The sequence below is a fragment of the Trichomycterus rosablanca genome, chromosome 25 (assembly GCF_030014385.1).
Source record: "Trichomycterus rosablanca isolate fTriRos1 chromosome 25, fTriRos1.hap1, whole genome shotgun sequence".
In the NCBI taxonomy this organism is placed as follows: Eukaryota; Metazoa; Chordata; class Actinopteri; order Siluriformes; family Trichomycteridae; genus Trichomycterus; species Trichomycterus rosablanca.
Window position 1 is genome coordinate 10,215,031 of NC_086012.1, and position 23,279 is coordinate 10,238,309.

At 42.6% G+C, this 23,279-nt stretch overlaps 1 protein-coding gene across 2 annotated transcripts; it reads right to left on the reverse strand.

The window, feature by feature from the left end:
- Positions 1-1,211: 1,211 nt before the first annotated feature.
- On the reverse strand, positions 1,212-19,291 carry crema (cAMP responsive element modulator a). 2 transcript variants are annotated; one of them, XR_010007518.1, is made up of 5 exons: positions 19,212-19,291; positions 18,210-18,356; positions 2,772-2,928; positions 2,528-2,667; positions 1,533-1,614 (listed from the first exon to the last, which is right to left on the reverse strand). XR_010007518.1 is itself a non-coding variant. In XM_062987415.1 (3 exons), the coding sequence occupies exons 1-3, from the start codon at positions 10,856-10,858 to the stop codon at positions 1,470-1,472; spliced, it is 333 nt and encodes a 110-aa protein (XP_062843485.1). In that variant the 5' UTR covers positions 10,859-11,113; the 3' UTR covers positions 1,212-1,469. The 2 variants fall into 2 exon arrangements, 1 of the variants encoding a protein (XP_062843485.1); XM_062987415.1 differs by lacking the exons at positions 2,528-2,667; positions 18,210-18,356; positions 19,212-19,291 and adding an exon at positions 10,828-11,113 and having other exon boundaries at positions 1,212-1,614.
- Between the last annotated feature and the right edge of the window lie 3,988 nt (positions 19,292-23,279).

A 23,279-nucleotide genomic window follows, 5' to 3' on the forward strand; every position in this document is an offset into this window, starting at 1 on the left:
ACATAATGTGCCAAAGGACATGATTAGATAGTTGGAACGTCATTTGTTTGTGCTTTTTATAGGATATAGGGTCGAGAAACCAAAGTAGACAGGCTCTTAGGCGAGGAAATTGGGAACAAACTCGATCAATACTTGGTTTGCTTCAACAATGTAAAACCAGTCAACCAGAATGATTAATAGCCAACTTTCCCACAATGGTGGACCAATTTTGGCTAAAATCTTTCAGTCCCAATGTGGCTACTCCTTTTACTAAAAGACTCAGCACTAAAATTTCATCTTGGTCTGCAGGCCTACTTGGCAAATAACTAATAAAAAGCCATAAATAAATAAAATCAAATTGATTTGAACATTTTAGTATGTTAGTACACAGGAAAGACACAGTGAAAGCGAGAACCACTTCATACAATTCACTTCAAGTTTGTGTGCTTGAATATGACCGGCTTCCAGATTCTAGCCTGTATGTACAGTTAGTTTGAACTCAATGCATATACACCCATCAGCCATAACATTAAAACCACCTCCTTGTTTCTGCACTCACTGTTCATTTTATCAGCTCCACTTACCACATAGAAGCACTTTGTAGTTCTACAATTACTGACTGTAGTCCATCTGTTTCTCTGTGTGCTTTGTTAGCCCCCTTTCACCATGTTCTTTAATGGTCAGGACTCTCCCAGGACCACCACAGAACAGGTATTATTTAGGTGGTGAATCATTCTCTGGTGGTGGTGTGTTAGTGTGTGTTGTGCTTGTATGAGTGGATCAGACACAGCAATGCTGCTGGAGTTTTTAAATACCATGTCCACTCACTGTCCACTCTATTAAGAGACTCCTACCTAGTTGGTCCACCTTGATGTAAAATCAGAGACGAGTTGAGTTGACACTGTTGGCTGGATATTTTTGGTTGGTGGACTATCTCAGTCCAGCAGAGGTGTTTAAAAACTCCATCAGCGCTGCTGTGTCTGATCCACTCATACCAGCACAACACACACTAACACACCACCACCATGTCAGTGTCACTGCAGTGCTGAGAATGATTCACCACCCAAATAATACCTGCTCTGTAGTGGTCCTGTGGGGGTCCTGACCATTAAAGAACAGCATGAAAGGGGGCTAACAAAGCATGCAGAGAAACAGATGGACTACAGGCAGTAATTGTAGAACTACAAAGTGCTCCTATATGGTAAGTGGAGCTGATAAAATGGACAGTGAGTGTAGAAACAAGGAGGTGGTTTTAATCTTATGCTTGATCGGTGTACGGTGTAAAACAAACCCAGAAAATAAAACAACAAACAAAACATCACTACGTATCTAGGTCATTCAGGCAGGAATAAAAGCAGGAATAGAAGATAATTGCAACCCTGGGTAGTCTGTAAACCTACTGCAGCAGTATGCAGCAGTATATATTTTTTAAGATTCAGTCTTTAAGCGTGTGACGCAGGAGTGTGAGGGTCTGCGTGTCCGAGCGGGCGTTACTCAGGCTTGTGGCAGTAAATGTCTTTAAGAGCTTTGAGTTCCTCTATTAGAGTTTTGTTCTGGTTTTCCAGCACGGCCACACGGTTCTCCAGGCACTTCACATACTCCTTCTTCTTCCGACGGCACTCTCGCGCTGCCTCTCTGCAAAAAAACACATAAAATAAATAAAGTTTGTTTTTCTGGTCATTAATGACACCTGTTTTCCCCATCCCCAAATAGATTTGCCCCCTCAATGTTCAATGCATGGCTATGGCATTGCTTTGGGGTTAGCTGAGGACCAGTCCACAAGAGTGGATATGGGTTCTTGGGGGAGCTCGGTCGAAGACTCCACCCTCTCTTTTAGTCGAGTCTATTTCCACCCAGCAGACTACTTCCCAGTTCTGTCTGCTACAGGCACTGCCAATTGTGCCTGCTAGGGGGTGCCAACTGTTAGATGATTTGTCGTTTTAAATGTATCTGTAATCTGTTAGAGCAGACTAATTTTATGACTTGTTTCTACACTTACAGTCCATGTTATCAGCTCCACTTACCATAAAGAAGCACTTTTTAGTCCATCTGTTTCTCTATATAATTTTTTAACTTGCTTCCACCCTGTTCTTCAATGGTCAGGACCCCCACAGAGCAGGTATTATTTAGGTGGTGGATCATTCTCAGCGCTGCATTGACACTGACATGGTGGTGGTGTGTTAGTGTGCGTTGTGCTGGTATGAGTGGATCAGACACAGCAATGCTGCTGGAGTTTTTAAATACCGTGTCCACTCACTGTCCACTCTATTAGACACTCCTACCTAGTTGGTCCACCTTGTAGATGTAAAGTCAGAGACGATCGCTCATCTATTGCTGCTGTTTGAGTTGGTCATCGTTTAGACCTTCATCTGTAGTCATGGGGCGCTGACCACGGGGCGCTGTTGGCTGGATATCTTTGGTGACAGTGAGGTGTTTAAAAACTCCAGCAGCGCTGCTGTGTCTTATCCACTCATACCAGCACAAGTGAATTAGGTAAAGCCTTAATTACAGGTACTAGTAAGAGTGTTCTGGCTTAATCCCTATTCACCTGAATATGAATGATGGGCCCTGGAAAAGCAGTAGGGCTCTGCTCGTTGCATTTTTGGTTCATAGACACGTGATTCTTTGAGCCAGAGACCAGAACTGGCTTGTCGTATCATTATGAAAGACTATGATGATGGCGGTCAGCTGAAATTACGGCAGTCAGACGATTACGTAACGCTTCAGACAGGCCGGCTGAAAAGTCAACACAGACAGAAAGTCAAACATAACCACACAGGTGTGTAACGTACCTGTTCTTCATCAGGCGGACCTCCCGTTTGCGCGTCACCTCTTCTGCCTGTTGCTGGGGACTGTGGATCGCTCCTGGCGACGCCGCCATGACGACGCCCGGCGGCAGCCCTGACGATGGGGAGCGGATCTGATAGGCAGGCATGTCTCCCGTCGCGGCTACATACCCACACACACACACAACAACAACAATTTTTGAAAATGTGTATCACCCACACAAAGTCATGTCAAAAAACTATGAACCAAAAGTACGTGGACACACCTTTTGCAGAAATGGTTTTACCAGGTGCATTAAATGAATTATACAGCAAAAAAAACCGTGACAGTGGTGGCAACATTTTGCAGCAGTAAAAATGCTTCTTGATATTTAAAAAAAAAGGCTCATTCCTGATCAGGTATGATAATGGTGGAGTATGGTGTCCATGAGCATGACTGGCCTTAGAGAGGAATTGGATACAGCTAAAGACCCACCTTTAAATTGCTTACATTTTGTTTTTATCAATAATTTCCCCTTCATTTTAGTTTGTTGTCTGTTATTTTATTTATTTATTTGTATTTAATTTCGTTATTTTATTTATGCATTTTCTCCCAATTTATCGTAGTCGATTTGTGGGATCCCCGATTTTTTGCAGTCGAGGTGGGTATATTGCTGCACACGCCTCCTCCGACCCGTGCGCAGCCCTTAGCGGAACCCTTTTCCACTCATGCACTCTGCACAGGCGCCTCTATCCGCCAATCAGGGTTGCACACGCTTACACAGCGCTTGAAGACCCCTCCCACATAGTCCGGTCATCCCGCCCTAGCAGAAACGTGTCTGCTGCAGGCCCTGCCGATCATGCCCGCTAGATGGCGCCCAGCCGACTGGTGGCTGAACTGAGGAGTGCGGAATCTCCTGCTATTTATTTTTATTTATTGATTAATTTCCATGCTGTTTTATGTGTGTACAGTGTCCTTGAGTATCCTCAAAGGCGTTAATAAATACAATTGTATTATTATTATTACTGCTGACTGCAAGTAGGCTTTAGGTGCACATTATTTGCTAATAATCAGCTCCAGTTACAAATCCCAACAGCACCTGATACACCCATACAATACATCACGCTACCATTTATTACGATGTTGGTGTCACTGCAGCGCTAAAAATGGTTGGTGATGGTGGTGGTGACATTTTGCAGCGGTAAAAATGCTCCTTGGTATTTAAAAAAGGCTCATTCCTGATCAAGAATGATAATGTCACCCTGAGAAATGCTTTGCTGTGGGAGTTTGGTGTAAAAGAGCATGACTGGCTTTTAGAGAAGAACTGGAATGCTGACTGCAAGTAGGCTTTAGGAGTAAACTTAAAAACAAGCGATTTTCTTTTTTCTGGCGCATTGTTTGTTAATAATCAGCTCCAATCAGCTCTGATAACATTAGGTTGTTTAAAAATCCCAACACTGCTGCACCTGATACACCATACATTGCACTACCTTTTATTACAATGGGTTGTGTTCAAAAACCTAGTGAGCTGTCTTGTTGTCTTACTGCCTACATAGGCAGCTGCCTCAGTAGGATTCTAACAAGTCATTGACTTATAAGGCAGGTTATTCAAACGTGCTACTCAGACAGCGATTCCATCCGTTTTCGCTAACTAAGCTTACACAGTTAGCCTCATGCCATTCGTTTTGATCTTTGTTTAGGCTACACCATACAGATGGTCTTTGGGTATACAATAACTAACACCCAGCTGGGACACTAGTAGCCTAGTGGGTAGAGCTTTGGGCTGTCAATCCAAAGGTTGATAGTTTGAGTCATAGCTCTGCCATGCAGCCACTGTTGGGCCTTTGAGCAAGGCCCTTAACCCTCGATTTAACGGACTAAAAGGGGGAGCACTGGTTCGTAAAATGCGGTTGTATGAAACAGCAAGGTTTTTTTTTTCAGGGGCTGCGAAAATATATGCAAACACAGCACTAAGGTCCACAGAAGTGCTAAACATGCACATATTACACGCACATAAAATTGATGTACTGTACTACTAGGGATAAATTTCATTTACTTTGTATGGTGGAGGAGATTGTATAGTGGGGTATCTATTATTCTGAGTCTGAAGCAGCACTGGTGCATAATTAAGCATAAAGCTCCGAGAAAAAAGGCGAGAACAAAGCGAGCCTCCTGACGAAATAAAGCATAACGCTGCGTTGGCTAGTGGACAATTACTGAACTACAGGTGTAGGTACGCTTCTCGAGGGAAATTTAAACAATCGGACCGGACAATTGGTTTTCCAGATTTTGTTTGTTTGTTTATTAGGATGATTTTAACGTCGTGTTTTACACGTTGGTTACATTCATGACAGGAAACGGTAGTTACTCGTCACACAAGATTTATCAGTTCACAAGGTTATATCAAACACAGTCTTGGACAATGTAGTGTCTCCAATTCACCTCACTTGCACGGGGAAAACATGCAGACTCCACACAGAAAGGACCCGGACCTGGGGATCGAACCCGGGACCTTCTTGCTGTGAGGTAACAGTGCTACCCACTTAGCCACCGTGCCGCCCTAGATTTTGTCGGTCCATTCAATGGAGGTCTGTTAAATTGCGGTTCCACTGTATATATTGGGAGGGCAGATGTGCTCGAAATGCCCTTCCACTGTATAGTGATTTAATAAACAATGCTTTTTTAACATTAAAATGAGTAAACATATTTATCTCACTAGCTTTGCATAATGTTAGGAACGGTCAGCCACCCGGACCAGTAGATTTGGTCTCCCCCAATATTCAGTTAATGGCTACGGCCTTGAATAGGACACGGGGGAGTGACAAAGTGTACAGAGCAACAAATGGGCTACAGTTAATAATTACAGAGTTTATCTGTATTGTACGTGTAGCAATGAAAGTACACACCCCGTCGGTGTACCTACTAAAGTGCTCAGTGTGTATATATACCGTGTACATTACTCTATTGAAGTTGACGATATGGTACGTCTCTGGCATCGAGTTGTTTTGGTGCGTGCATTTCGTGTGTGTGTGTGTGTGTGTGTAAAATCAGTGTGACAGCACACTTACGTCACCGTGTGCGTCGTTGCACCCGCGCTCCCTCCCTCTTCCATTTCTCACCCTGTCATCCTCGCTCTCTGTACTTCAACCAGTTTCCAGGAAATTGACTGACGTCAACAGACCCCCTTAAAACCTTCCTACTCTTTTTGCTTCAGGGCTTTTAGTACGCACTTGTGTGTGTGTGTGTGTGTGTGTGTGTGTGTGTGTGTAAATATTATACTTTTTATTGTTATTATTTTGCACTGTTTTTATTAATATTTTATTCTATTCTATATTTTTTGCACATGTAACTATTCTGTATATTTTTGTTCTTTCTTATTTTTATTGTTTATATTTCTCTGTAACTTGCTTTGGCAATACAAATGTCCTTATTTGTCATGCCAATAAAGCTTCTTTTGAGTTTTGAGTTTGAGTTTGAGTGTGTGTGTGTGTGTGTGTGTGTGTGTGTGTGTGTGTGTGTGCTGCTCGTATCCATACTGGCAGAAATAAATAAAACAAATTACAGTTCTAAGTTATTCCTGTCATGAATTAAAGTAAATGTAGAGTAAACTGTAACTATTTAATGCCGTTTGTAGTACAATACATGACCAAAATTATATGGACACCCCTCCTAATGATTGAGTTCAGCCGTTTTAGCCACATGCATTCCTAAAAGGTGTCTAAAATCAATTTTATAAAACAAATGATACGTTTACAACATTGTGGCAACAGTTAGGTAAGGACGTCCCTGTCCTGTTCCAAGTTCTTGACCAAGTTTGGTGTCAAAGAACTCCAGTGGCCTGCACATAGCCCTGACCTCATCCAATATCAGAGCCAATGCCTGACCTCAGGACTGGTATTGGAAAGGGTTTCGCATTTGCCAGCATCCCAACCAGACAGTAGCAGCCATCGTCACTTTTTCATTGGAATTTGCTTAAATGGGGGTATAGTGTTCCTGTAGGAACTTTGAGGTGACTGTTAGACCTGGTTACCAGAGGGGATTTTGTGCTTTTTGTGTCTAAATATTAATAATTTTGATCATATTCATATGGTGACTTCTAGACCTTGTAACCAGGGTTCAGAATAAGTAAGATATTTAATACAGGTGGCTGCAATCAAGCTAAAGTGGGTTATTAATGAATTATTATTAATACATTTATTTTTTAAAGGTCAATCAGTGTGAATTATGCAATAACAGATGAAACTAAATACTGAAATTAAAAAGTAAATTTCTTCATTTATTTATTATATATTTTTTATATACACTGATCAGCCATAACATTACAACCACCTCCTTGTTTCTACACTCATTGTCCAGTTTATCAGCTTTAACCACATAGAAGCACTTTGTAGTTCTACAATTACTGACTGTAGTCCATCTGTTTCTCTGCATGCTTTGTTAGCCCCCTTTCACCATGTTCTTCAATGTTCAGGACCCCGACAGGACCACTACAGAACAGGTATTATTTGGGTGGTGGGTCATTCTCAGCATTGCGGTGACACTGACATGGTGGTGGTGTGTTAGTGTGTGTTGTGCTGGTATGAGTGGATCAGACACAGCAGCGCTGATGGAGTTTTTAAACACATTACTGTCACTGCTGGACTGAGAATAGTCCACCAACCAAAAATATCCAGCCAACAGCGCCCCGTGGGCAGCGTCCTGTGACCACTGATGAAGGTCTAGAAGATGACCAACTCAAACAGCAGCAATAGATGAGCGATCGTCTCTGACTTTACATCTACAAGGTGGACCAACTAGGTAGGAGTGTCTAATAGAGTGGACAGTGAGTGGACACGGTATTTAAAAACTCCAGCAGCACTGCTGTGTCTGATCCACTCATACCAGCACAACACACACTAACACACCACCACCATGTGAGTGTCACTGCAGTGCTGAGAATGATCCACCACCTAAATAATACCTGCTCTGTGGTCGTCCTTTGGTGTCCTGACCATTAAAGAACAGGGTGAAAGCAGGGTAAAAAAGTATGTAGAGAAACAGATGGACTACAGTCAGTAATTGTAGAACTACAAAGTGCTTTTATATGGTAAGAGAAGCTGATAAATGGACAGTAAGTGTAGAAACAAGAAGGTGGGTTTAATGTTATGGCTGATCAGTGTATATCTGATATGCAAATTCACACAAAAATCACATTGTTACTAAAAACCAGATGTCTGGAAAAGTAGTTTTAATAAACAACATTCCTACACGAGTGCAGACATCCTGACAGTATTTTGTAATCGTAAACAAAAATTTAATCTGGCAACTAAGACATAGATTATAAAACATTCCACAATAACCAGATGAATTGGTAACAGGTGACGGTTTCATGATTGGGTATAAAATAGGGATCCACCAAAAACTAAGCAAAGAGGGCTTGTGACTCTCTATTTTGTGTCAAACTTCATAAGAAAATTGCCGGTCAGTTTAAAAAGAACATAATCTTTCCATCTACTGTACATAATATTATGAAAAGGTTTGGGGAATTTGGAAAATACTCAATCTGTGTAGGGCAACAAAACATCAGTTTGAGTCCTCTGGGTCTGAGCTTATCACTGGTTGACCAGAAAATATGGAAATGCCTGCTGTTATCAGATGAGTCCACGTTTCAGTTTGAGTGCTAAATCCGGTGGACAGTGGTAGCCTAGTGGGTAGAGCTTTGGGATATCAACTGAAAAGTTGACAGTTCGAATCCCAGCTCTGCCATGCAGCCACTGTTGGGCCTTTGAGCAAGGCCCTTAACCCTCTCTGCTCCAGGGGCGCCGTACGATGACTGACCCTGCGCTCTGACCCCAACTTCCAAACCAGCTGGTATATGCAAAGAAAGAATTCCGTTGTACTGTACACATGTATATGTATATATGACAAATAAAGGCATGCTATTCTAATTCTAATTAAATCCGAGATCTGTCATGGTATTGGGCACATCCGTGCCCACAGCATGTGCATATGTGTTTGTGTACCACTGACATTGAGACAGATATTGGGATTTTACAGAGACATGTTCTGCCATATAGTCGACATCTTTTTGCGGAAAATCAATGATTATTTAAGCAAAGCAATACCAGGCCTCATTCTACACAGAGTAGACAGGGAGTGTGGGTGCTTGACTGGCCTGCCTGCAGTCCAGACCTGTCTCTTATTGAAAATGTACGGTTCATCAAAAAAAGAGGAATCGGACAACGGCGAACACAGACTGTTGAGAAGCTGAAGTCTTGTATCAAGCAAGAATGGAGATGAATTCCACTTGCAAAACCATGACAATTAGTGTCCTCAGTTCCCACACAATTAAAAAGTCTCATTAATAAAAAAAGGTGACATAACAAAGTGGTAAACATGCCTCAGTCCCAACAATTTTGAGAGTCTTGAGGGCAACAAAATACTGTACATAAAAATAGAGCAAGTTGATCAGTAAAAACATTGGAAATATTTCTTTGTACTTGTGTATTAACCAATCACAGAACTTTATCAGAAATGGGGTTTGTAATTTGATTTAATTTGATTATAGTAGCGTCTACAATGCATAATACATTGCTTGTTAGATATTTTACACTTACATTTCCAGCATTTAGCAGACGCCTTTATCCAAAGTGACTTACAGTACTGGGACAGTATACAGTCTAAGCAAATGAGGGTTAGAAGCTTTGCTCAAGTGCCCAACAGCAGCAAACTGGCAGTGGTGGGGCTTGAACCAGTGACCTTCTGATTAGTAGTCCAATACTTTAACCTCTAGTAACCTAATAAAAAATTTTAATCTTGCCAAGGACAAACCATCTGACACAGTAAACTGAACCAGCCAAACCATGTTTGTGTGTATTATACAAAACACAGATCAGCCATAACATTAAAACCACCTCCTTGTTTCTACACTCACTCTCCATTTTATCAGCTCCACTTACCATATAGAAGCACTTTGTAGTTCTACAATTACTGACTGTAGTCCATCTGTTTCTCTGCATGCTTTGTTAGCCCCCTTTCAAGCTGTTCTTCAATGGTCAGGACCACTACAGCACCACCACAGAGCAGGTATTATTTAGGTGGTGGATCATTCTCAGCACTGCAGTGACACTGACATGGTGGTGGTGTGTTAGTGTGTGTTGTGCTGGTATGAGTGGATCAGACACAGCAGCACTGATGGAGTTTTTCAACACCTCACTGTCACTGCTGGACTGAGAAAAGTCCACCAACCAAAAATATCCAGCCAACAGCGCCCCGTGGGCAGCGTCCTGTGACCACCGATGAAGATCTCAAAAATGACCAACTCAAACAGCAGCAATAGATGAGGGATCGTCTCTGACTTTACATCTACAAGGTGGACCAACTAGGTAGGAGTGTCTAATAGAGTGGACAGTGAGTGGACACGGTACTTAAAAGCTCCAGGAGCGCTGCTGTGTCTGATCCACTCATACCAGCACAACATGTCAGTGTCACTTGCAGTGCTGAGAATGATCCACCACCTAAATAATACCTGCTCTGTGGTGGTCCTGTGGGTGTCCTGACCATTGAAGAACAGCATGAACGTGGGCTAACAAAGCATGCAGAGAAGCAGATGGACTACAGTCAGTAATTGTGGAACTACAAAGTGCTTCTATATGGTTTCATTTAACATCACCAGCTATCTAAATAATAATAATAATTTAAAAATACATACTTTTTTTGTAGAATGGGTCAGAATCCTCTTATTTGTTTGCAATAATGACCTCAAAACACTTGTTTTATAAATTTAGGTTATGAATGTTGGACAGGTTGTTGTATTTAATATAATTTACCAGTATGGATCAAATCAGCAGTTTATAAGCAGCCCGTGTTAAAATCAAATAAATAGACTATTATATTCATCTACTGGTGCTTGATAAAATTCTACTTATGAAATATCTGACTTATTAGTATCATTAGTAATTAAGTATCAGAAATGTATTAAACATCATGTGAACCTAACACCGACACCACATCTGTACAATAAACCCACTCTCAGAGCCTATATACACACACACACACACACAACACCTGTTTAAAGAGCCACACACCTATTTTCATTCTTACCTGACTCTGTCTCGTCGCCGGTCACTGCCATGTCCACAGTGTAATAATCCAGTTGTGCTTCCGTGTTTGTGCCCTCCCTGACAGCTGGACTTGAACCTGTTTTCTTCTCTCTCACCTGGAGAGTCTCTGCGTTCGTGTTCTATTCGGAGGCCCGTACGATAACTCTGCCGCTACTGTTGCCGCTTACTTTAACTTGTGACTCACTGTTGAACTCACTACACTTCTTCCCTTCTCTCTCTCTCTCTCTCTCGCTCTCTCTCTCGCTCTCTCGCTTGCTCTAACTTCCCTCCCCCTCTCTGCCTTTCTCTCTCTCTCTCTCTCTCTCTCTCTCTCTCTCCGCTACATAACAATTAAGGGCATTGACATCACTATGACATCACTAGAGACTCACACCCTGCTGTCTGCAACACTAACACACACACACACACACACCACTTCTTCTTTCCTGATCTAGCATGACTGTGCCCCTATAAACACATAAAGAAAAACTGACCTCAACCCCACTGAACAGCTTTGGAATGAGCCGGAACATCAATTAAGGGAATCTTGACCACCGTCAATGCCTAGTGGTTCACATATACACAGATCAGCCATAACATTAAAACCACCTCCTTGTTTCTACACTCACTGTCCATTTTATCAGCTCCACTTACCATATAGAAGCACTTTACAGTTCTACAGGTACTGACTGTAGTCCATCTGTTTCTCTACATACTTTTTGAGCCTGCTTCTACCCTGTTCTTCAATGGGTAGGACCCCCATAGGACCACTACAGAGCAGGTATTATTTAGGTGGTGGATCATTCTCAGCACTGCAGTGACACTGACATGGTGGTGGTGTGTTAGTGTGTGTTGTGCTGGTATGAGTGGATCAGACACAGCAGCGCTGCTGGAGTTTATAAATACCGTGTCCACTCACTGTCCACTCCTACCTAGTTGGTTCACCTTGTAGATGTAAAGTCAGAGACAATCGCTCATCTATTGCTGCTGTTTGAGTCGATAATTTTCTAGATCTTTATCAGTGGTCACAGGACGCTGACCACAGGACGCTGCCTACGGGTTGGTGGACTATTCTCAGTCTAGCAGTGACTGTTTTTTTTGTTTTGTTTTTTCTTTCCCCTTTTTCTCCCCCTTTAGCATGCGGAGAGACACACCCTAAGGGCCCTCTTCCTCATCTCTGTCCAGGCGCCTCTAATCAGCCGGCAGAGGTCGTAATCGCATTCTGACCGAGAGAGACCCACATCCGGTTCTTTGTCATTCTGTAACTATTAACAGGGACTGGATGGGGCATCAATCCATTTAGGACTACCACAGTGAGAACTTTAAGGTCTGGTGGAGGTGGAATAAGACTATGGAGTAGTTTATGGTGTTGGCTTGGGTCCTATAGTTCCAGTAAAGGGAAATTTTAATGCTATGTGAAGAATTACATACAGAATTGTGTGCGAGGCTAGCTACTTTGTAGCAACAGTTTGGGAAATACCATTTATGTTAAAACATGGCAATTATGGTAAATAAACTAAGGTTTATATAAAAATGGTTTGCCAAGATTGCTGTAAAAGAACCAGACTAAACTACCCAGAGCCCTAACCTTATTTAGTAAGTCCTTTAGATGCAAACCTTTAACTAGAGGACAAATGCAAACATGGCATGTTTGTTAGGTTAGGTTAGGTTAGGTCGCATCTCAGGCACTTGGTGGCTTTGATCTCAGTCACATGCAGACTTTATCAACAAGTGGTTGTGTTACCAATTGTGTACTTCCTTTTTGTGTTAATATTGCTCTATTTTAAACCCAGGATGTCTGGTATGTAGTGCAAAAGCAGCGATGCTCACAATTGTGATGCTAAGAAGCGACGAGCGATAACAATGGACAGTAAAAAAAAATTGTTGGGGAAAAGATTCTTGTCCCGTCTCGCCACTTAAGAGTCTAACCTGCCCTGTGATGGACTGGCAACCAGTCTGGGGTGTTTCCTGCCTTTTGCCCAGTGATTTGTACCCATCGGCACCCTAAAGCTGCAGTAAAACACACTTTATGAACTTTATGCTGTCCTTCCAATCTAGTCGTATCCAATTACCCGACTGCATTACGCTTCCTCTCTACTGATTTTGATCCCCACTCTTGACCGAGGAGAGCTGTGACCAACACACGTGTGCAGTATCCGACTGCATCTTTACACCTGCACAAGGTGAGTTCATATGTGGATCAGCTTTGTGTACAGAGCGTCACACCCTGTCCACATTATCCCTTGACTCCCTTGTACAGGTGCCATCAATTAGCCAGCAGAGGTCATAAGTACATCAGTTATGAGGAATCCCCTCCGGCACCCACCCTTGAACAACAAGCCAATCGTTGTTCGTGTAGGCGCCCAGCCTGCCAGTAGCAGACCTGAGATTCGAACTGTCGAGTTTGAAATGTCAGCTCTGGTATAAGCTTTTTATTATGTACACATAGCTGTAGGGCTTGTTACATAGACTAGCTTGTTAGCAGTAAGTAAGACAGGTGTTGTACACCAATCAGCCATAACATTAAAACCACCTCCTTGTTTCTACACTCACTGTCCATTTTATCAGCTCCACTTACCATATAAAAGCACTTTGTAGTTCTACAATTACTGACTGTAGTCCATCTGTTTCTCTACATACTCTTTAGCCTGCTTTCACTCTGTTCTTCAATGGTCAGGACCACTACAGAGCAGGTATTATTTAGGTGGTGGATCATTCTCAGCACTGCAGTGACACTGACATGGTGGTGGTGTGTTAGTGTGTGTTGTGCTGGTATGAGTGGATCAGACACAGCAGCGCTGCTGGAGTTTTTAAATACCGTGTCCACTCACTGTCCACTCTATTAGACACTCCTACCTAGTTGGTCCACCTTGTAGATGTAAAGTCAGAGATGATCGCTCATCTATTGCTGCTGTTTGAGTTGGTCATCTTCTAGACCTTCATCAGTGGTCACAGGACGCTGCCCACGGGGAGCTGTTGACTGGATATTTTTGGTTGGTGGACTATTCTCAGTCCAGCAGTGACAGTGAGGTGTTTAAAAAACTCCATCAGCGCTGCTGTGTCTGATCCACTCATACCAGCACAACACATACTAACACACCACCACCATGTCAGTGTCACTGCCTGGCCATTAAAGAACAGCATGAAAGGGCGGTAACGATGCATGCAGAGAAACAGATGGACTACAGTCAGTAATTGTAGAACTACAAAGTGCTCCTATATGGTAAGTGGAGCTGATAAAATGGACAGTGAGTGTAGAAACAAGGCGGTGGTTTTAATGTTATGGCTGACCGGTGTCCGTCTTTGGAATGAACTTGATACCAACCAGACCTCATCACACAAAATCAGTGCATGACACTATTGATTGGCTAAATGAAAGTGAATCCTCAGACATTTTCTATTTCTATGGGGGGGACGGACAATTCTTCAAACAATCGCTCATAGAGTGTTCACGTACATCTATTCACTTAGCATGTGGTGGTGTATGTGTGTTACTTGGCCACAACACGTTCTGCTGTTTATGATCCAGGGGTTAAAGGAAGAGAGGAGGATAAAGGACAGTGGAGGGGGTGGAGGAAGGAAGATGGAGAGCAGCGGAGTTTGAAGTATTTAAAATGTTGACACAAAAAAATGTCTCGGGACAAAGGAAGGGACATTGTTCACATTCCACCATGGAGCACAACACAAGCAGCTGCACTTACCATCAAAATCCTGTAACAGACTGGATTTTACTGCATTTCATGCACCTTTTTTTCCAGCGATTATTATTATTATTGTACAACCCCAAATCAGAAAATGCAAATAATAAAAAAAAAACACAGAATTTCTTCAGAATTTACTTTGACTTTTATTTGATTGCAGACAGGATGAACCCAAGATATTTCATGTTTTATCTGCTCAACTTCATTTCAGGCCTGCAACACATTCCAAAAGAAGTTATGAAGACAGTGAAGCATTTACCACTTTGTGACATTGCCATTCCTTTTCACCACACTTAAAAGACATTTTGGCACCGAAGCGACCAAGTGATTTAGTGTTTCAGCTTTTATTTAGTCTCATTCTTCCTGCAAACACGTCTTAACAGTACAGGGTTAAATTGTCTTGTAGAAAAATGCATGGACGTCCCTGGAAAAGACGACGTCTTGAAGGCAGCATATGTTGCTCTAAGATCTCAATGTACTTTTCTGCATTAATGCTGCCATCACAGAAGTGTAAATGACCTTTCCCAAGGGCACTGACACAACCACATACTATGACAGACCCTGACTTTTGGACTTGTTCGTGACAACAGTCTGGATGGTCCTTTTCGTCTTTGGTCCGGAGCACACGGCGTCCATTTTACGCACTGAAATTCCTCCTGATTCCTTGAATGGTTTAATGATATTATGCACTGTAGAGGGAGAAATATGCAAATCCCTTCCATCTTTCTTTGAGGTACATTGTTTTTAAACATTTCAATCATTTTCTCACACATTTGTTGACAAACTGGATCCTCTGATCATCTTTGCTCATCAAAGACTCTCAAAGCCTTTCCTGGATGCTCCTTTTGTACCAAACCATGATTACAATCACCTGTTTGGAATCACATCATTATTTAGTTTTTTCACCTCATTACTAGCCCTAAATTGCCCCCGTCCCAACATTTTTTGGAATGTGTTGCAGGTCTGAAAGTCAAAGTAAATGTAAGGAACACTGCATTGTTATTTGATTTGCATTTTCCATACTGTCCCAACTTTTTCTGCCCCTCGTTTTTGCAAATCTTCATACTGCACATCATATTCATTCATATTCGTCATATAGCTTTATTACTGCATTGCATTGAAGAGCCAAGGCAACATGCTGTCAAAACAGCCCTGACCTGCCAACACTTTGACATCACGTATGGTGGCGCACACACTCCAGCTGGCCACATGATCTTGGAGAAAACAGGATTCGTCTGACCGGTCGACCTTATTTCTTATTCTGCTAATAGATGTCAGGTTCCGATCCTTGTGTGCCCATTGTAGGTGCTTTTAGTGGTAGACAGGAGCCAGCATGGGCACTTTGACTCACCTGCGACTGACACCTTCACCTCATCGCCAGTATTAAATTATTTGAGGGTTATAAAATTATTATTTTATCTTCGGCTGGTCCGGACCAGACACATGTCCTTTGATATAACCGAGTACGTCTGATCAACTTGTCAGTGGGTTGTGGTTACTCACCCAAACTGTCTGGGGACACTGCTTATTGTTCCAGAGATGCTTCAACCCCATCATCTGGCTAATCACCTGGGTCTTTATGTTTGATCATATTAGCTGCATCTGACTTGTAAACTATGAATTCCTGCCATCAGTCCGACATTTATGGACGGTTGGTTCCTTAGGGTGATTGGGCGACGCACCACCATTCTACCACAGTGTTAAACTAGCTGGCAGTTTGTCTTGCCTCTGAATATCATAGTCCAATCAGCGTCAAGTTGTGTTCCATACAGTACCGCCCCTTTGGGTGATTTCAGGCTGTGTATTTATTTATTAGGATATTAACATCATGTTTTACACTCTAGGTTACATTCATGACAGAAACGGTAGTTACTCGTTACACAAGATGCATGTGGTTTTGCATTGTCTTGTTGAAAAATGCACACCCTCTTATGTATGGGTTCCGGTTGGGCTAGAACTTAGATGCTTGCGTCATATGTAACCTGGTGTAGGGATAATTGAGGCAGCCGGCGATCTGGTCAACATGTCTACGTCAGCTTGAAGCAACTTAAGTAGTTCTGTTCAGGACAATACAAATCTCGGACAATTCAGTGTCTCCAGTTAACCTGACTGCACTCACTGTTTTTGGACTGTGGGAGGAAACCGGAGCTCCCGGAGGAAACCCACACAGACACAGGGAGAACATGCAAACTCTGCACAGAAAGGACCCGGACCGCCTCATCTGGGGGTCGAACCCAGGACCTTCTTGCTGTGAGGCAACAGTGCTACCCACCGAGCCACCGTGCCGCCCCAGTCCTCACAGTAATCAGGATAAATTGCCAACTAAAGAATAAGGGCCACCCAGATCAAAGAGAGACGATTTAAAAAAAGAGACACAAGCTCAATTTTAATACTGTAATGAGTAATGTAATTTTTGCACTTTATCTCCCCAAATGTTTAATTGTAAGTCTTTTATTCATTGCACATCAGCCCCAGTGCCAATGCCAGTTTTTATTTTGGATCTGCTGCACCTAAAAAAAAAAAATGCTAATCTAATGAAGACTAGTATAAGGCCAGTGATAGCTCAGTGGTTAAGGTACTGGACTAGTAATTAAAAGGTTGCCGGTTCAAGCCCCGCCACCACCAAGTTGCCACTGTTGGGTCCCTGAGCAAGGCCCTTAACCCTCAATTGCTCATCGTGTTCAGCTGCTAAATGCTGAAAATGTAAATGTAGTATGAAAATTATTGGGACTGTAAAATGCACTCAAACTATCCAAACTACTCAACAACAACAGCAGGCCAGCTTCACATTAAGCCATGATTATGGAATGTCCAACAAGGGGCAGTTGGGGCAGTTGTAGCCTAGCGGTTAAGGTACTGGACTAGTAATCAAAAGGCCACTGGTTCAAACCCCACCACTACCAGTTTGCCACTGTTGGGCCCTTGAGCAAGGTCCTTAACCTTCACTTGCTGAAGTTTAGACTGAAGTTCACCAGAGAACACCTAGACAAAGACCAGGACTTCTGGAACAATGTGCTTTAGACAGATGAATCTAAAGTTGAATTATTTGGGCACAGTAACAGAAGACATGTTTAGCATTTGAGCAGAAGAACCCCGTTCCAATTGTAAAGCATGGAGGTGGAAATGTCATGCTTTGGGGCTGCTTTGAGTGGCAAAAACGTTCTCCCAGTCGATGTCAGAGACTGGTAAATGGTTATAGGAAACGTCTAATTGAGGTTATTTCAGCCAAAGGGGGAAATACCAGCTATTAGGACATAGGGTGTCCTAACTTTTTCCTCACAATCAATTTCCATGTTTCTTCAGCTTGTGTTTGAAAGTCATTTTTTCAGTTGTATTTGTTTAATGATATAAGCTACATCTCTCAATACTGTTCACATGAAGCTCAAAAAGGTTTTTATGGGGTGTCCTAACTTTTTCACATGACTGTACATACGCTATATGGCCAAAAGAAAGTGCACCATGTATACACATGGCTGAATGTAGACTATTAGTAGATTTGGTCTTCACAACCTTACAATTAAAACTGCACTTACATGTGTTTAACACCATATAATTAAAAGTTTATTCATTTTTAAATCTAATGTGCACTTTAATCTAAACAGGGTTTCCCAAGAATGTAGGAGGGCCCTACCTATGAGGCATCAAGTGTAAGAGTGTGCATGTGTGTGCATGTGTGTCATACCTGTTGACAGCAGTACATGTTGCGCAGCTTCTCCAGGCTGAGGGGTGTACTGGAGGACGGTGGCTCCAGCCTGAGGAGCCTGAAACCCAAGCACACCATCAACTCCGGTCCCACCGATCTGAATCATTCCACTCTGAGTTATAGTGACTACGGAGAAAGACAGTTAATAATAGGAAATTAGTTCATTCTTCCTAGCCAGCTTGTGTGGCAGAACGGTAACACGCTGCTGGTGACAGCAATGTCACCTGGCGTAAAAACTGAGCCAAATAAAACATGCGAATGCATGATCTGCCATGGCAACCCCTAGATATGGCTTTTTTATTATTGTTATTTATGCATTTTGCCTCAGTGGATTCGCACATGAGGCTCCTCCACTTCTGCACAGGGTCCAATTTTGTCTGCCGCGGGCACTGCCATTTGTGCCCATTTGTGCCATTTGTAATAGAACGGGGTGTTCAGAACCTCAGCACTGGTGTGCTAGCGGAATATCCCACTGTGCCAACTGAGGGCCAAACTGTGTTTAAAATGTGGTGGCTCGGTGGGTAGCACTGGCGCCTCACAGCAAGAAGGTCCTGGGTTCGGTCCCCAGGCGGGGCGGTCCGGGTCCTTTCTGTGCTGAGTTTCCGTGTTCTCGGGAGCTCCGGTTTCCTCCCACGGTCCAAAAACATGCAGTCTGGTTAATTGGAGACACTGAATTGTCCTATAGGTGAATGGGTGTGTGTGTGTGTGTGTGTGTGTGTGTGTGTCTGCCCTGCGATGGACTGGAGCCCCGTCCTGTGTGCCCCGTCCAGCACCCCCACCCCCCACCCCACGACCCTGATTGGATAAGCGGTTAAGAAAGTGAGTGAGTGTTTAAAATGTGCCATGTGCGAAAGTTACATTTAGCAAATTAATAGAAACTGTGCGCTAACTTATATTCACCTAAAAAAAAAAAAAATATATAGAACAGAAATTGACCGGTGTGTCCAAATTTTTGCATGAAGTGTGTGCGCCTACACGTACTGATTTGTCCCGAGCTGGTCTGATAGACGGAGGCTGGCATGGCCACCGTTGCAGCTCTGGAGGAAGGTTGGGCGTCTTTGTTAGGCATCTCCTCTTCTTCGATTTTCGCCACAACAGAAGTATCTGATGACAGCTCGCTTAGGATTTGTCTGCATAAACAAAGCAAGCGCAAAGCTAAATAATCCTAAATAACTAAACGACCCCACCCACAAACTCACTCCCCACCCCTTGGGCCTTTTCCCAGTGCATTACCGTGGAAAAAGAGTATATTCAACAGAATGGTACAGTTCATTATGTACACATTAAACATGATCTTGGAGTAAGGCCCCAAGGTGGATTGGCGTCCTCGCCACTTTCATACTACTTTCATACCGAACGGTACGCAGTAGCGGGGTAGTGTGTCCGAATATGTAGTATTCATTACACAGTATGCGAAAAGTACCCGAATAATCTACTGCTTGGGCAGCATTTTTGTGTATGCAAACTAGGGGTTTAAAACACAGAAGCGCTAAGCGGAACGCTTTCCTTCGCTTATGAGCATGGAAACTGAATCACTTGGTGTGTTGGAAAAGCTAGGGAGCTCTCTACATAGGCAGCATTTGACGTCATCCTGCGCGCGCTCCCGAGAAGGAGGCTGTTCGAAATCCTAGATGCCTTAATATCCTCACTACTGAGGCATCTTAATATTTCAATGTTATTTTGGCTCAAAAACGAGTGAGCGTCCGACGCTGCCTTAGTGATCAAGGCAATCCCAGAATTCATTGCGGGTCGGGTGCTCTTCTCTCACAGAAAAATAAACATGGCTGACGGTGCGGACAAACGAATGGAGTTATTTTCAAACGTAAATAAAATATTACTGATTTTTAACTTGTACAGACTTGTACCGAGTGTTTTTATTTGCAAGTTCGGGCTCGTCAGGAAATGTAACCGTTATCGGTACATGAAGGGAGGCTATATTGACATGTTAGCATGCTGTGCTACCTCAATCCATTGGTTTTAATGGCAAGATGCTAAATGCTAAACCCGATGTTATCGCTGTCTAAGTAGCGCGTTCGAATAACCTGCCTTATAAGTCATTGACTTATTAGAATCCTGCCTATGTAGACAGTAAGACAGCAAGGCGGCTCCCTAGGTTTTCGAACACACCCACTGAGTCAATGAGTCAGAGTCAGAATCGACTCTTTTCAGACGAATTATTCACTGGAATCGAATCAGAAAACTGTACTCTTATCTATGGTAAAGATTCATTCGTGTTGCTGACTCTGTGGGCAAATGACTCCGATTCAAGAGATTCAGATGTATGAACCAATCAGAGCTTCGAATTTAGACTTTAGGCGGAATTTCAAGCTCTCTGTTCATTGGTTGTTGTATAATTGACAGACACGCTTTCATTATGCAATAATAGCAAATCATGATCAAATATTAAACGTTTTCAAGATTTTTTGATGCTCATTTATTTGAAGTAAAACGGAGCAGAAATGTGATTGTGAGATTCTGCTGGTTTGTTTAATATAAATGTTGTCAATATGAATACAAATACAGCCTGTAATAATACAAAATATAAACACTGTAACTCTATCAGAATGTATCAGAACTACAATGTTTCGTGTTTTTAAGAGAACTTAAAACATTATAAGGTAAAATACGGGCGGTGTACCGGCCAAGCAGTGCGCACTGCCTATAATTTTGTACGTACTGTTTAACTATGCGATTTCGATGGAACATAACATGATAAATATCACAGCGTCACCAGCCGTGGAGCACACGTGTCAGGCAAATGAAACCGCTAAAAGTATGCCAGCTTCTAAGCTCGCGAAGGTGCGTTTGGCTTCGTGCAACGAAGTATGCGGAGGCCTTTAGGTAAGGAATAATGTATAATGGAATAACTGGCTGTACATTTGCACATCTGTCTTTATTTCAAAACCTACATATGGATTAATAGGGTTGTATGGTATACTTACATTTACATTTTCAGCATTTAGCAGACGCCTTTATTCAAAGCGACTTACAGTACTGGGACAGTATACAGTGTGAGCAATTGAGGGTTAAGGGCCTTGCTCAAGGGCCCAACAGCAGCAACCTGGCAGTGGTGGGGCTTGAACCAGCGACCCTCTGATCACTGGTCCTGTACCTTAACCACTAGGCTACAGCATGTATACTTACATGCTATCTTGCAGTGTAAATTAAAGAAAACAATACGGTAAATTAACCAAAAACTTCACTTTACCTGTACTGAGAGGAAGTTCACAGCGGGTGCTACCAAAGATCTGCGCTAAGCAAAAACAACAGCGAGACTGACACGCTGGAAGGCCATTCGAGGCCGTACAAGTTTGAGCATGTGCGTTTGCCCAGGCCCATTGCCGAGGTACTACTGTACTAAATTACTCTAAGTGTGAATGTGTGTGTGAGATGGACAGGCGACCTGTCCAGGTTGATTCCTGCGATTTCCCCCAATAAATCGTCTCCACCACAACCCTGAATAGGATGAAACAGTGGTAAAGCAGACAGTGAATGAATGAATGAATTTGGATATTCGAATCTCATGTGTCAAAGCATCACTTTAAAAAAAGCCAAGTTTGTAAGGATTCCACTGACTCCACCGAACACCAGTAACCAGTAAAAGCCTTTATCTCCATATAAAGAGAACTAGATCAATATAGAATCTACTCAGTGGCAAGTCTGATGAACTTTCTTTAAGAGATTTGCAAAAATGCATCCAGAAATGAGAGAAATATCCCAGAAAAACATCTAAAGAGCTGCCGATGTGTCCATCTTTATCCAAGATTGCTGTTCGTGACTCAGAGGATGAAAGTCGTAAACACTGCTAACCAACACAATCACTAATGAGTAGGGATGTAACGATACACTCTACCCACGATGCGATACGATTCACGATACTGGGTTCACAATACGTTTTTTCCCCCGTATGTTTTTTTAGTGCGTCCAATTGCCCGATTGCGTCTTGCTTCCTCTCCACCAATGCCGATCCATGCTCTGATTGAGGAGAACGAAGCCAACCCACAGTGCAGCAGTGCAGCTCAGCGTTGTGTACGGAGAGACACACCCTGACAGCACTCTTTTCTCATCTCTGTGCAGGCGCCATCAGTCAGCCAGCAGAGGTCGTAACTGCACCAGAGAGAGACCCCATCCGGCTTAGTCCCGCCCATATCTGAACAACAGGCCAATCGTTGTTCATGTGGCCGCTCAGCCTCAGCCAGTGGGCAGAGCTGAGATTCGATACGATGTATTCGAGATCCCAGCTCTGGTTCCAGCGTGTGTTTTTACCGCTGCGCCACCTGAGCGGCCCCGATTTTTTTAAACAAAATGAAATTGAAGACAAATTATGAAAAGTTTCTTTTTATTATTTCTCTTTAAAAAAATACAAATAAAATACTGTACTTGTGCTTATCTTTTAAATGATGAATCCCTTTTATTTCTGAGGTAGGTACAAACTATGCCAAATAATGCTTATTGTGTAAAAAAAAACTGAAATAAAATGTTTTAACAAATCCAACTTTATATAAATAAATGAATAATAAATTAATAATACAAATAAAGTATCCTAACATAAATAAATTTGGCTGGAAAATTCAGAACCTGGCAACCCTGTATCGACGTCAACCAGGCAAGGTGAATAGCTAGTGCCCTCTGCTGTTTAAAGTGAATATCGATTCATCTTAAATGAATAACCGATTCGAATCGTGGCACATGTGCACCGATTTTTAACTGTCTTTTGGTGCATCGTTACATCCCTGCTAATGAGCACATAGACAATCCCCAACATTTTGGGATAGTGTTTTAAGTATGGACGAATCACAATGAATGAAGGGCTGAAGAAAGAACCCTGAATGAACCTTTCGTAGCTGCCCTTTACATGTCCTGAGATGAACTCAGTAAAGACGCTGATTTGCAAAGAAAATCGCAAGTAAATCCTAATCATGAATTGAAACACGCGATTTGGCCTACTGTAAATGACATTCAGCTCAGTCTATCAGTTAAAAAGGCATTTACTATGTACACTGTATGGCCAAAAGTATTTGGACACCTGCTGTGAGCTAGTTGGACATG